This window comes from Pseudophryne corroboree, chromosome 7 (assembly GCF_028390025.1).
Source record: "Pseudophryne corroboree isolate aPseCor3 chromosome 7, aPseCor3.hap2, whole genome shotgun sequence".
In the NCBI taxonomy this organism is placed as follows: domain Eukaryota; kingdom Metazoa; phylum Chordata; class Amphibia; order Anura; family Myobatrachidae; genus Pseudophryne; species Pseudophryne corroboree.
In genome coordinates, this window is record NC_086450.1 from 358896899 (window position 1) to 358912938 (window position 16040).

General features: G+C 46.9%; 1 protein-coding gene across 1 annotated transcript in view; it reads left to right on the forward strand.

Annotated features, from left to right (window-relative positions):
- OTOA (otoancorin) overlaps nt 1–16040 on the forward strand; it is a 367382-nt gene that overhangs the window by 219233 nt on the left and 132109 nt on the right. The window contains exons 15-17 of the mRNA XM_063934462.1: nt 4298–4465; nt 11967–12107; nt 14371–14426. Coding sequence (XP_063790532.1) covers nt 4298–4465; nt 11967–12107; nt 14371–14426 — 365 coding nt within the window. The remainder of the gene's footprint in view (nt 1–4297; nt 4466–11966; nt 12108–14370; nt 14427–16040) is intronic.

The following is a 16040-nucleotide window of genomic DNA, read 5'->3' on the forward strand; positions in this document are numbered from 1 at the left end:
GGAAAAACTACCTGTAGTTTTCCTGAATCTGAGAAATTAAATGAGGTGTGTGATGATGCGTGGTTTTCCCCCGATAACAACTGATAATTTCTAAAATGTTATTGGCATTATATCCTTTCCCGCCAGAGGTTAGGGTGCGTTGGGAAACACCTCCTAGGGTGGATAAAGCGCTCACACGCTTGTAAGGGCTCTACCCTCTCCTGAGATGGCCGCCCTTAAGGATCCTGCTGATAGAAAGCAGGAGGGTATCCTAAAATGTATTTACACACATACTTGTGTTATACTGCGACCAGCAATCGCCTCAGCCTGGATGTGCAGTGCTGGGTTGGCGTGGTCGGATTCCCTGACTGAAAATATTGATACCCTAGATAGGGACAGTATATTTTTGCCTATAGAGCATTTAAAAGATGCATTTCTATATATGCGTGATGCACAGCGGAATATTTGCCGACTGGCATCAAGTCTAAGTGCGTTGTCCATTTCTACCAGTAGAGGGTTATGGACACGTCAGTGGTCAGGTGATGCGTATTCCAAACGGCATTTGGAAGTATTGCCTTAATAAGGGGAGGAGTTATTTGGGGTCGGTCTTTCAGACCTGGTGGCCACGGCAACAGCTGGAAAATCCACGTTTGTACCCCAGGTCGCCTCTCAACATGAGATGACGCCGTATTATCAGGCGCAGTCTTTTCGTGGACAAGCGGGCAAAATGTTCCTCATTTCTGCCCCGTGACAGAGGGAGAGGAAAAACGCTGCAGAAATCAGCCAGTTCCCAGGAACAGAAACCCTCTCCCGCCTCTGCCAAGCCCTCAGTATGACGCTGGGGCTTTACAAGCAGAATCAGGCACGGTGGGGGGCCCGTCTCAATGAATTTCAGCGCGCAGTGGGCTCACTCGCAAGTAGACCCCTGGATCCTTCAGGTGATATCTCAGGGGTACAAATTAGAATTCGAGACGTCTCCCCCTCGCCGTTTTCCTAAAGTCAACTTTACCAATGTCTCCTTCTGACAGGGAGACAGTTTTGGAAGCCATTCACAAGCTGTATTCCCAGCAGGTGATAATCAAGGTACCCCTCCTGCAACAGGGAACGGGGTATTATTCCACACTGTTGTGGTACCGAAGCCGGACGGCTCGGTGAGACCGATTCTAAATCTAAAATCTTTGAACACTTACATACAGAGGTTCAAATTCAAGATTGAGTCACTCAGAGCAGTGATTGCGAACCTGGAAGAAGGGGACTACATGATGTCTCGGGACATCAAGGATGCTTACCTTCATGTCAAAATTTACCCTTCTCACCAAGGGTACCTCAGGTTTATGGTACAGAACTGTCACTATCAGTTCAGACGCTGCCGTATGGATGGTCCACGGCACCCCGGGTCTTTACCAAGGTAATGGCCGAAATGATGATATTCCTTCGAAGGAAGGGAATTTTAGTTATCCCTTACTTGGACGATTCCCTGATAAGGGTAAGATCCAGGGAACAGTTGGAGGTCGGTGTAGCACTATCTCAGGTAGTGTTGCGGCAGCACGATTGGATTCTCAATATTCCAAAATCGCAGCTGGTTCCGACGACTTGTCTTCTGTTCCTAGGGATGATCCTGGACACAGTCCAGAAAAAGGTGTTTCTCCCGGAGGGGAAAGACAGGGAGTTATCCGAGCTAGTCAGGAACCTCCTAAAACCGAGCCAAGTCTCAGTGCATCAATGCACAAGGGTTCTGGGTAAAATGGTGGCTTCCTACGAAGCAATCCCATTCGGCAGATTCCACGCAAGAACTTTCCAGTGGGACCTGCTGGACAAATGGTCCGGGTCGCATCTTCAGATGCATCAGCGGATAACCCTGTCACCAAGGACAAGGGTGTCCCTCCTGTGGTGGTTGCAGAGTGCTCATCTTCTAGAGGGCCGCAGATTCGGCATTCAGGACTGGGTCCTGGTGACTACGGATGCCAGCCTGCGAGGCTGGGGAGCAGTCACACAGGGAAGGAATATCCAGGGCTTATGGTCAAGCCTGGAGACATCACTTCACATAAATATCCTGAAGCTAAGGGCCATTTACAATGCTCTAAGCTTAGCAAGACCTCTGCTTCAAGGTCAGCCGGTGTTGATCCAGTCGGACAACATCACGGCAGTCACCCACGTAAACAGACAGGGTGGCACAAGAAGCAGGAGGGCAATGGCAGAAGCTGCAAGGATTCTTCGCTGGGCGGAAAATCATGTGATAGCACTGTCAGCAGTATTCATTCCGGGAGTGGACAACTGGGAAGCAGACTTCCTCAGCACGACCTCCACCCGGGAGAGTGGGGACTTCACCCAGAAGTCTTCCACATGATTATAAACCGTTGGGAAAAACTCGACAGGCATTGCGCCAGGTCAAGGGACCCTCAGGCAATAGCTGTAGACGCTCTGGTAACACCGTGGGTGTACCAGTCAGTGTATGTGTTCCCTCCTCTGCCTCTCATACCCAAGGTACTGAGATTGATAAGATGGAGAGGAGTAAGCACTATATTCGTGGCTCCGGATAGGCCAAGAAGAACTTGGTAACCGGAACTTCAAGAGATGCTCACGGAGGATCCTTGGCCTCTACCTCTAAGAAGGGACCTGCTCCAACAAGGACCCTGTCTGTTCCAAGACTTACCGCGGCTGCGTTTGACGGCATGGCGGTTGAACGCCGGATTCTGAAGGAAAAAAGGCATTCCGGATGAAGTCATCCCTATCCTGATCAAAGCCAGGAAGGATGTAACCGCAAAACATTATCACCGCATTTGGCGAAAATATGTTGCGTGGTGCGAGGCCAGTAAGGCCCGACGGAGGAAATTCAACTGGGTCGATTCCTACATTTCCTGCAAACAGGAGTGTCTATGGGCCTGAAATTGGGGTCCATTAAGGTTCAAATTTCGGCCCTGTCAATTTTCTTCCAAAAAGAGCTAGCTTCAGTCCCTGAAGTTCAGACGTTTGTAAAAGGGGTACTGCATATACAGCCTCCTTTTGTGCCTCCAGTGGCACTTTGGGATCTCAATGTAGTTTTTTGGGTTCCAAAAGTCACATTGGTTTGAACCACTTAAATCTGTGGAGTTAAAATATCTCACATGGAAAGTGGTCATGCTGTTGGCCCTGGCCTGGGCCAGGCGCGTGTCAGAATTGGCGGCTTTATCCTGTAAAAGCCCTTATCTGATTTTCCATTCGGACAGGGCGGAATTGAGGACTCGTCCTCAGTTTCTCCCTAAGGTGGTTTCAGCGTTTCACCTGAACCAACCTATTGTGGTGCCTGCGGCTACTAGGGACTTGGAGGACTCCAAGTTGCTAGACGTTGTCAGGGCCCTGAAAATATATGTTTCCAGGACGGCTGGAGTCAGAAAATCTGACTCGCTGTTTATCCTGTATGCACCCAACAAGCTGGGTGCTCCTGCTTCTAAGCAGACTATTGCTCGTTGGATTTGTAGTACAATTCAGCTTGCACATTCTGTGGCAGGCCTGCCACAGCCAAAAATCTGTAAATGCCCACTCCACAAGGAAGGTGGGCTCATCTTGGGCGGCTGCCCGAGGGGTCTCGGCTTTACAACTTTGCCGAGCAGCTACTTGGTCAGGAGCAAATACGTTTGTAAAATTCTACAAAATTGATACCCTGGCTGAGGAGGACCTGGAGTTCTCTCAATTGGTGCTGCAGAGTCATCCGCACTCTCCCGCCCGTTTGGGAGCTTTGGTATAATCCCCATGGTCCTTACGGAGTCCCCAGCATCCACTTAGGACGTTAGAGAAAATAAGAATTTACTTAACGATAATTCTATTTCTCGTAGTCCGTAGTGGATGCTGGGCGCCCATCCCAAGTGCGGATTGTCTGCAATACTGGTACATAGTTATTGTTACCAAAAAATCGGGTTATTGCTGTAGTGAGCCATCTTTTCTAGAGGCTCCTCTGTTATCATGCTGTTAACTGGGTTCAGATCACAAGTTGTACAGTGTGATTGGTGTGGCTGGTATGAGTCTTACCCGGGATTCAAAATCCTTCCTTATTGTGTACGCTCGTCCGGGCACAGTATCCTAACTGAGGCTTGGAGGAGGGTCATAGGGGGAGGAGCCAGTGCACACCAGATAGTCCTAAAGCTTTCTTTAGATGTGCCCAGTCTCCTGCGGAGCCTCTATTCCCCATGGTCCTTACGGAGTCCCCAGCATCCACTACGGACTACGAGAAATAGAATTATCGTTAAGTAAATTCTTATTTTTTTGCTTATCACTATCACCTCTGTTTCTCAGATGACTATGCGACTTTATTTACTGCTTTAACTTTCTGCATTGATCACAGGTTTTAACATTTTCCAATATAAGTCAACTGGGAGAATTGGTTTCAGGTGTCAGTGCAAACTCATTTTATGAAATGAATTCACGTGAGCTGTTGATGGCTTTGAAAAGTGGACTTTCCCTGCATTCACCAGGTTTTTCCCCAGCACAGCAAGAAAGCATCCTAAGTAAGGTAACCAGTATTACCAGAGGAATATTTGCAGGGCTGGATTTAGGCTTGTGGGGACCCTGGGGCAACAAATTTGTGGTGGCCCCCACCAATACAATTGACACTACCCACCCACATATAATCCACCCCTGGAGATCCCCCTGTCCCAAGTGCGGTGAATGGGTTGGCAGACAGGGACACACTTCTCTTCCATATGCGGTGCAAGGGTGGGGAAAGGGGCAGAGAGGGTTCAGTGCTGCCACTGTCCGATGCTGCCAACCGGGGATTGGTCTGACCAGTTCTTAAAGTGGTCCTAGAGAGGGGGTTGAACTCCCCCCCCCTCTCCCCCGGCGCCCATGCAATAAAGGTAAAAAAGGGCGTGGTCTCAAAAAGAAAGGGGCGTGGTCACACAATAGTAATAATGCCCACAGTAGTAGCACCCCTAATACACATAATGCCGACAGTAGTAGCACCCCATAACACACAATGCCCACAGCAATAGCGCCCCTTTTACAATGCCCACAGTAGTAGTGCTCCTTATGCAATGTCCACTGTACTGGTAGTGCCCACAGTGGTATTAACCCTTATATACTGTAGAGCCCATAGTAGTGGTGCCCCTTATGCAATGCCACCAGTAGTAGTGCCTTATGTCCCCAGGAGTGATGCCCCTTATGAAGTGCCCCCTTTACAATGCCCTCATTAGTAGTGCCCCCATTAGTAATGCCCCTGTGTAGTATTGCCCCCAGTAGTTAAGTCGCCTGTAGTAATGCGCCCAGTTGTTTAGCCCATGTAGTTTGGCCCAAGTAGTAATGCCCCCAATAGTTTAGCCCCTGTAGTTATGCCTCCAGTTGTAATGCCCCCAGTAGTTTAGCCCCCAGTAGTAATGCTCCCTGTAGTTATGCCCCCAGTAGTAATGCGCCCCTGTAGTTATGCCCCCAGTAGTAATGTGCCCCTGTAGTTTGCCCCTAGTAGTTAGCCCCTGTAGTTTAGCCCCATGTAGTTTGCCCTCAGTAGTTTGCCCCAAGTAGTAATGCCCCCTTGTAGTATAGCCCCCAGTGGTTAGCCCCCTGTAGCTTGCTCCCAGTAGTTTGCCCCCAGTAGATTGCCACCAGTAATTAGCCCCCCTGTAGCTTGCCCCAAGTGGTTATCCCCCTGTAGCTTGCCCCCTGTGGTTATCCTCCTGTAGCTTGCCCCCAGTGGTTATCCTCCTGTAGCTTGCCCCCTGTGGTTATCCTCCTGTAGCTTGCCCCCTGTGGTTATCCCCCTGTAGCTTGCCCCCTGTGGTTATCCCCCTGTAGCTTGCCCCTAGTGGTTAGCCCCCTGTAGCCGCGCTGCTAATACAGTCACACATTTTAAAAAAAAAAGCCACCATACTTAACAAGCCCCGCTCCCGCGTCCGACCACTGTGATCCTCCTGGCGTCCGGCTCCCCAGCACTTCGAGAGACACATCATGACGTCTCTCTCATAGCGCGCACTGACAGAGTCGGGAGCCGGAAGCCGGAGCTAAGTAGTGAGCTCCTGCCGCTGTGCAGGGAGAGCCGAGCGCCGCTGGTAACACAATCTCAGCGGGCGCCCAGCATCTCCCTGTGCGGCGCCGGCACACATCGGGTGAGGTGAGCCGGAGGAGGCGGAACAGCGTTCCATCTCCAAGTGGAACTGACGGAACGCAGTTCCACCCCGTTCCGCCTCACTTTAACCCCTGGGTGTGACTCTCCTTGATAGCTGGGAGAGGAGCCATCACAAACACACGTGCCAGAAAACATAAGGAAATTAGGAAACTCCTCCGTGCCATGGTGACACGGAGGAGGAGTTTGGGAGACTGCTGCATATAATAACTGCTGGGAGCTCTGCTGTTGTTGCTGCTCCCCAGAGCAAGTAGGTGAAGTACACCAAGGGGTCACCTGAACTCATTGCTGCCGCTGGTACCTGAGCTATTAACTTCTAGCTGCTTCCGTCTGGCTGCCAGCACTTGGCAACATGTGTGGGTGCAGAATGGTATGGGTTGGGGCATTTGCGTCAGTGTGGGGGCCCCCAATGTGTGGGGACCCCTAATGTGTGGGGACCCCTAAGCGACTGCCCCCTTCGTTCCCCTATAATCTGGCCCTGCATATTTGCCATGCAGGTTGAGTTACACCTAAAAACATTACATTTATTATTTACTGAATTTCCTTTTTGATCATTTATATTTGGGTAATGGTGGCATGATGGTTCAGTGTACAGTGTCCTCACACTCATGGTGCAACTTAGATGCTATGCTACGGGTAGTGATTCTTGAGCATTCATAATTATTTCTTAGTTTGTGAGCCATTATGGGCCTAATTCAGTAATGATTGTAAAACTCAGAAAATAGCAGATGGACGCTTTTTGGCCATCTGCACATGCGCAAAGACAGCAGCGTGTGCGCGCAGACTTTCACACTGCGATCGCACTTAACTGGCATGGTCAGATCACAATGTTATGAATGATTTTGAAGGGAAAAATAATCAGTTAAGTGGTCAAGCACAATGCTGCACAGCATAATCAGAGATGTATTAATTCCAGAGGTGGCCCTTATGCAGCACCCCCCCATACCCTCCGCATTGGTAAGTGGTTCCCTCCTTCTCCACGTTGACATCTTCCCAGTGATATTTAGGAAGATGGTGTATGCGCACAAGAGAGCAAAGTCTTTGCCTTCACTGTGCGGTGCTATCTTCCCGAAGATGTCACTGGGAATATGGCACCACAGAGAAGGAGGGACCAGCATGCTGGTACATAGTAATTATACTCTGGGTGCAGGGTGTGCAGTACGCCGCCTCCCTGGATGCACCCATTGTAAATACACTTACAGGCGCAGTGCATGATGTGGCTCACTTGTATATGTCCTCACTCTTTTGTCTTTGTATCCAGCGTCCAAGTCGCACACAGCTGCTACATGCAATGCCAGTCCCAGTGTCCAGGGTATCTTTGTTGCATTAGTAATGTGGAACACAAAGTGCGGCTTACTCACAAAATCTGTGGATTACAATTGGGGCTATTTTGCGATTTGGAGCTAGGTCTATGTGGACACATCTGTTACATATGTCATAGTGACATACGAGAGCACAGTTACATTCACATTAAAACATAAACTCATGTTTAGACAGAAAGTATAATGAAAGTCATTTAATAATATTAAATATTAGTAATTAGAAATAATGAACATTTGCTGAAAATGTTATTAGTGTTGTGATAACAACACATAACCAGCGGCGGTTCCTACTTACCAAAGGTAGGGGGGCTGCCACTACCCCCTGTGCCTGGACAGGAGAGTCGACAGCCAGCCTTGGGTTCCGGCACCTGTGCAATGGATCCAGCAGGTGCTGGGACAGGTGCATACGCAGACGCCGCGGTGCACATGCGCGCAAACCCCCGGCTTCTATGGACTGCATCAATTGCAGCCCATAGAAGCCAGATTGGGCTGCGCAAATGGCAAGGTGTTTCTTCCTACAGGTAGCCAGCTTCTGCTAATCGCAGCCCAGTCCGTCAGTCTCAGAGGGAGGAAACTCCTCCCAATGGGTCTGCCTTGAGTGTCTGTGACTGACAATTAGAACTTCCAAGGAAGTCACTGCCAGTCACATAGAAGCCAGTGCAGTCACAGACTGCATTTGGCTTCACTGACACTGCCATGCTCTACGATATTTTACTATAGGGTCTTAAGACAAAAATGTATCATTTCATTTAACCAGCCCTCCTAATATCAGAATTTATTGCATGCTTGAATTAGTTATGTAAATACTGTAGTATCATCACACACACGTGAATGAAGTATTTCCTGTTTGATATTCTCTAACTGGCCACACGCCATCTACCACCCACCTGGACTTGGCAACTATTCACAGTTAATACTATAATTAGCGGCTCAATACGGATAACTTTATTCTGCTATTTAGCAGTTTTCTAAGCCACAGCATTTTATTAACTTTTTAAACCACAGCGAATACCTTCATATCCGGTGACGCCCTGTTTTCAATTGGCTTTATTGATATTACACAATTAAATTGATATATGGAGCTGGTCCTCCAGTAACACATTTGCATTTACTTATTGGGGGTCATTCCGAGTTGTTCGCTCGTTGCCGATTTTCGCTATACTGCGATTAGTCGCTAACTGAGCATGCGCATGGTACGCAGAGCGCATGCGCTTAGTTATTTTACACAAAACTTAGCTGTTTTGCTGTAGCATCTGCGGCGCTTTTCAGTCGCACTGGTGTTCGGTAAATGATTGACAGGAAAGGGGCGTTTCTGGGCGGCAACTCAGCGTTTTCCCGACGTTGGCTAAAAAACGCAGGCGTGTCAGGGAAAAATGCGGGAGTGTCTGGAGAAACGGGGGAGTGGCTGGCCGAACGCAGGGCGTGTTTGTGATGTCAAACCAGGAAACGAAACGGGCTGAGCTGATCGCAGTGTAGGAGTAAGTCTCGAGCTACTCAGAAACTGCTAAGAATTTTCTATTCGCAATTCTGCTAATCTTTCGTTCGCAATTCTGCTAAGCTAAGATACACTCCCAGAGGGCGGCGGCCTAGCGTGTGCAATGCTGCTAATATCTGCTAGCGAGCGAACAACTCGGAATGAGGGCCTTTGTCATCTATTTGTACAAAGTCTGTTTTTTAATTGTTAGTAAGACATATGTCATGCATATGGTTATAAAGTGTTTACATTAGTTTTTAATAAAGCAATTTGCTGCTTATTAACTTTTGGACTCCTTTGACTGATATATTTCTGAAGAGCATTATATATGGTTCTATGAGCGCTTCTATTCTATCTTTTCTGTTTGTTTTTATAGCCTTCTGCTGCCTTAGTGCCAAAACTGTCGGATTGTCCCATTTGGAAGCTATATTTAGTGGAAGACATGGAGTAAAGGGCAGGGGTGGATTTAGGGGTAAAGCCGCCACTAGGCACATAATTTTTTATGCCCCCCTTTCCCCCAACTACGTCACTGCCCCCATCATTTCTGGGCCAGTTCGGATGCCTGGAGGCCACCAAAGCAGCCCCAACCTCACCCCACTACCAGCTACTGGACCACAATTTGCTGCCCATTGTCCCACTCATCAGTTGCAAAATAAAATATTGGAAAATGACAACAACAAAAGAATCACCTGTCCTCATCAGCCAGGTGTGCTGCCCCCCAGCAAGTGCGGCCCCTAGGCACGTGCCTCACGTGCCTAGTGGGAAATACACCCCTGGTAAAGGGTTATATGAATTGACTGAGTGACAGATTATAAATGTAAAGTCAGCCACCATGCCAGTATTACTATACATTTTGGTCATGCAGTACTGTGTTTACACAGTCAGATTAGTGCATGACCCAAGCAGCCAAGTCTTCTGACTTCACTATGGCCTGTTAGTCTGACTAGAAAATGTCCTTACATTCTGATACCAGTCATTTGTAGTTATTAGTCAAACTGGTTAAATTGGTTTAAATTATATTATTTTCTGAGTTGTTCTGGGGTCAATAACACTACTATACAGTCCACGTTCCCAGTATTACTGTCCACAGTTCAATCTGTTTTTTGCCATTATAATTAAATGCAGCTCAGCATTCTGCAAATCAGTGGCCCAATTAGTCCACACACTTGGGTGATCAGGTTGGGAGACATGCGTTTAGTAAGTCGCTGGGGCAGAGCGACAGGATCTATTCTGATGTCACTGGGACGTGGTAATGTGGCTGAAAGATGACTGCACACAATGACCAGCAGTGATCATTTCTCAATGTCACTGACCAACATTCCTAATAAACTTATGCATCATATTGATCTAATTATTATAAGGTATCATGATTCATTTTGGGCCACAAATGCTGTATCGCACTGTGGGCCTGATTCCCTACAGATCGCTACTGAGGCTGAGATAGTGATGTTCACAAATCTGCTATTGCTAAACTTCGCATATGAAGAGCTGCCCAGAATGGATAAAAGATTCCCACTAATGCATTCACAAATCTGCGTAGGCATTAGCATATTCGCAATGCATACGCAAAAAAAGGACACCATCCACATTTATGGCTGACCCCATACTAATATCAATGAGAATGTTGTTGTACTGGGTGCCATGTTTTTGAAAGCAGCATTTGCAGATGACGTCAGATACACATACCCCGAAAATGGCCATGATACGCCTGCGTTTTCCCAACCACACCCCACAAACACTATGTTACCACCCACAAGCGGTCACTTCCTGTCAATCTAAATGCGTTCACTTTACAATTAGGCAGCATAAGTAGGGCAGTCGCATTTTGCCCTTTGCGCACACGCAATGTGTTCACAGCACATGCGCAGTCTGGCGATTAATCACTCACTGCGTGCAATCTCACATTTGCAATTGTTAATGAATCAAGCCCAGTGACCCTGATTAAGAGGTGCATGCAGTTGCATGTGTACCTGTTATTTCTCTTGTAGGGTAGTTGTGGAAATACACTGATGGCTCAGCTGCTGTCTTGCTCACAGAAGTGCTCCCTGCCGGTGTCACTGCAGCGCTCATGTACATAAGCAGGAACATCAGACGTGCATCGCAACACCAACGGACCCGTGAGCAACCCTGTGCTGTCTCACAATGACTCTTTCTGCCTTTTTGCCCAAATACAACTTTATGCATGGCTCTTTCAGGCTTGGCCTATAGGTACATTATTACAAAAGCAATGCATGTCTTTCATAGTGTGCTCTGCATATATTCCCAATGGGTGCCTGGTTTAATAGATCTACAGAAAATAGATAGACAGTCAATAGTTCAACTTCCTATGGTGGGCATGCCAAAGGTCAACAGGGTAAAAAGGTTGAGAGTGAAAAGGTTGACTGTAATGCCGATAGGTGCAGAAGATCATTAGTGTTAAAAGGTCACCATAGAAATGGTCAACACAAGACACAAGTTTTTTCATTTTTTATTTTTTTGCCAAAATTTGTTCATTTCACTGTCTGTGTCCATGATTAGTGCCTACGTAAACCCTTGTGGACTTGCTACGCTTCGAGCAAGGTGGCTCACTGCACTTGCCATAGGTTACTATTCCCAATCCTAGTCCACGCGGATGGTAAATGAAGCAAAAGTTGAAAAAAACAACAACCTTGTGTCGACCTTTGATGTGTCGAACATTATCATGTCATCTTTTTGATCCTGTCAACCATTAACACAGTCGACCTTTTGCTTGTCAACCTTTTGACGATGTCAACCTATTGCATGTCGACCATAAGGGGTCTACCTATTGACTGTACAACGAGACACTATCCATTGACTGGGATCCATATACACTTCACTTCAGAAAACAGTATAGTATTAACAGTTTTGTAACTTGTATAAATCTACTTTACAACATAGAGTATGTGACCACAAGATTCAAATATTTCTATATTATTTGGCAGTGAGGCATATTAATAGACTAAATTTATTACCCGGAAAAAATAATTGTCACGCTGTTCTCTCTTCCATGACAATTATTTTCTCAAGAACAATGCCATGAAATAAATGTGACAAGCCCCTATGACACCAGTTCTATGTCCTTGCTGTTTCCTCTTCTAATTAGCTGATGTCTTCTGGAGAATTTCAGACAGTTCTGTCAGACATGAGCGGAGTGTTCTTTAAAGAAGTGTCTCTCTCACAACTGTTAGCACAAGGGGACTTGGATGCCGCAGTCCTAAAGGAGAAAGAGATGAGACGAAGCCAGGTAATTATGTGTTTAACCTGAATGCCCTTCAGCAATGAGCATTTATTCAAGCTGGGTTTGCAATCATAGAGGTTTTGGCCACGTTGAAGTCCCCTGGTATTTAGGACGAAAATCTTTTGAGGCTGCAGTTATTGTTCTTTTCTGTAAGAGAACTGAATAATGTGGTTTATTGGATAAATGTGGTGTTTAAGAAGTATCACTCAAGGGAGGGGCTACGCAGAGTAAGTACTGCTATCCAGAAAGCTGACAGTGCCTATGTGCCTGATTTGGACACATACGCATGGAAGTGCAGCTATCAGATGATACTTATAATGGCTACCAGCACTAGAGAACCATTTGTATTTTTTTTATAGCAACTCGGCCATTTATTATTATTATTATTATTATTATTATCATTATTATTATCATTCTTATTACTTTGTGTGTGTAAAAAAAAATTTTGTACACAAGAGAGAGTTGTTTTTCCTATATTAGAGAGGTTATTGAAGTTTCATTGATACCTAATAACAAGCAAAACAAATATAGTAGTTAAAAACCTTGGATGTATGTGACATAAACAGAGTGCATAATCCACTGGTTGGCCCTGTACGCAGCCTGGAACAGCATATGGGCATGTGGGAGTAAATTTGTCATGTTTATACTACTTTTTTAGTATATATTCCACTCCTCATCAGGGCTCTGTGTCTATTTTAAACAAGCAAATTGATACTAAGCACAACTTTAAGTGAAGAGAAGGCTGATAACTTGTCTAAATCATGTGTAATGGCGAAGCTCGGTCAGTCCTTTTGCAGCGTACATAGAGATTTGGATCTGCTGTGGTGCCTCTCAGCGGCGTCACATAAATGATCGCCATTTAGACCTCTCTTTTGTTCCTTAAAACAGCTCTTATAAGCTTTTAATAAGTATATGGCTGCCTGATAATGTGTTGCCTAGTTCACTGCTATGCTATTCTATGTAGATAAACATATTTCCAGACACACGGCGAGCAGTTTTACAAAATACAAACTTGAGAACTATAATAAAGACAGTCCCCACTGCATTGTTTACAATATATATATTTATTGTACATAGTCAGTGTATGACTGGTCATTGTATAGCAATAAAACTAACCTACAACAGGTTTCGGTTCTATTTATTGTGGCGTGATCCAGTTAGCATACCGGCATTCAGGATGCTGGCAGTTGGAATACTGACACTGGTCAGAAGACCGATGCCAGGATCCCGACATCGATCACAGTGCTGGAGCCGGGATCCTGACTGTCGGCATCCAGATCATAAGTAAGTATGCTGTGGGGAGGGGGTTAGATTTAGGCACTAGAGGGAAGGTTAGGGTTGGGCTGCAGTGGGGTAGGGAGGGGGGGTTAGAGTTCGGCTGCAGGTAGGGAGGGTTAGGGTTAGGCACTAGAAAGGGAGGGTTAGGGACCAAGTGGGAAGGTTTAGGGTTAGGCTGCGAGGAAGGAGGGTTAGACATTAAAAAGGGAGGGTTAGGGACTAAGGGGGGAGGGTTAAGCTGCAGGGAGGGAGGGTTAGGGTTAGGCACTAGAAAGGGAGGGTTAGGGACCAAGTGGGAAGGTTTAGGGTTAGGCTGCGAGGAAGGAGGGTTAGACATTAAAAAGGGAGGGTTAGGGACTAAGGGGGGAGGGTTAAGCTGCAGGGAGGGTTAGGGTTAGGGACTAAGGGGGGAGGGTTAGGCTGCAGGGAGGGAGGGTTAGGCACTAAGGGGGGAGGGTTAGGCTGCAGGGAGGGAGGGTTAGGGTTAGGCACTAAGGGGGGAGGGTTTGGCTGCAGGGAGGGACGGTTAGGGTTAGGCACTAAGGGGGGAGGGTTAGGCTGCAGGGAGGGAGGGTTAGGGTTAGGCACTAAAAAGGGGGGGGTTAGGGTTAGGCACTAAGGGGGGAGGGTTAAGATTAGGCAGCGGAGAGGGAGGGTTAGGTGTGTTATTATGTGTTGTAGTTCCACAATGATTGGAAAGTCACTATTTACCTGTTAGTTCTAATTAAAGGGATTCTGCAGGCAAATTAAATACCCCCTCCCATAATCCCCTAATAATAGATTTTATTTTATTTGAACTGATGGGCTATTTTATGTAGTGCCGCTGTCTCCATCACGCATTGCATTGCATTGCATGGAAACACATGTTCTCATGCGAACTGTTATGCAGTACAATATCATTTTATACATATTAGAAGGTTGTTGTTTTTTAATTAAAGTGTTTTTATATCAGATAACTGTGTAAAGTAACTTGGTGCCCTTTCTGTTGCAGGCTCTACTTCTGTTTGATATGCTATATTCCCAGACATCATTGGTGGATCTTCTGAGGTATACTGACACACATATCAGTAACACAATTTTCCCCGTAGTTTGTTTATTTAGCCTCTTATCAGTGTAATGCATAAATTGAGGCCAACTTAATTAGTGTTGATTTCTTGGTTGTGTCACCATCACTGCTTTTACTGTGCACCACTAGGGGGTGTGAGAAAAAAGTAGCAATGTTGCTGACAGGGATATATGAATGTAACACATATTTCTCATACGTCCTATAGGATGCTGGGGTCACATCAAGAACCATGGGGTATAGACGGGATCCGCAGGAGACATGGGTACTTTAAGACTTTCAAAGAGTGTGAACTGGCTCCTCCCTCTATGCCCCTCCTCCAGACTCCAGTTTAGAATCTGTGCCGAGGCAGACTGGATGCACTCTGAGGAGCTCTACTGAGTTTCTCTGAAAAGACTTTATGTTAGTTTTTTTTATTTTCAGGGAGAACTGCTGGCAACAATCTCCCTGCTTCGTGGGACTTAGGGGAGAGAAGTCAGACCTACTTCTGTGAGTTTCAAGGCTCTGCTTCTTTGGCTACAGGACACCATTAGCTCCTGAGGGTTTGATCACTAGGTACGCCTAGGGGCTCATTCCCAGAGCCGGCCATCACCCCCCTTGCAGAGCCAGAAGTCAGAAGACAGGTGAGTAGAAGAAGAAAGAAGACTTCAGTGACGGCTTTGAGGTACCGCACAGCGATCGCACGCTGCGCGCCATGCTCCCACTACACAGTGGCACTACAGGGTGCAGGGCACGCGGGGGGGCATCCTGGGCAGCATGTCTAACCTCTATAACTAACTGGCAAGAGCGGACATAGTGCCAGGGCACTGTCCGGACCCCCGCCATTATAATTTTTTTTTTTTTAAAAGAGCAAGTCTGAAGCGCGCCATTACGGGGCGGGGCTTAGCCCTCACAGCACACAGCCCGGCGCCATTTTCTCTACACAAGGTTGCAGAGATGCTGGTCCTTCCTCACACTGCTGTACAAGTAACAGGGTGCAAAACGGGGGGGGGGGGGGGGGGGCACAGTTATTTTGGTGCATTATATGTAAATTATAAAAGCGCTACAGGTCTGGGGCATTTTCTGTGGTGTTTCAGACCGGGATTGGGCGCTGGGGTGTGAGCTGGCAATATCTCCCTCTGTGTCTCTCTGACAGGCTTTACTGTGGGTCTGTCCCCTATAGGCCCAGTGTGTCTGCGTGTGTTGGGTACACGTGTGTCGGCATGTCTGAGGAGGAGTGCTCTTCCCAGGAGGAGACTATGCTAGGGACACAAACGGCTGTGGGAGTGACCCTGTCGGCACCGCCGACACCTGATTGGGTGAATGTTTTGAGTGCTTTGAATGCTAATGTGGCTCTGATAAATAAGAGATTGGATAAATCTGAATCTCAGAACCAGGCATGGAAGAAATCCGTAGAGGATGTGTTGTTTCAAGTCCAGACCCCCTTGGGGTCACAAAAACGTTCATTTGCCCAGCTGGCAGACACAGATACCGACACGGACACTGACTCAAGTGTCGACTATAGTGATGCCAGATTAGATCCAAAACTGGCAAAGAGCATTCAGTACATGATTGTGGCAGTAAAAGACGTGTTACATATCACTGAGGACCCTGCTGTT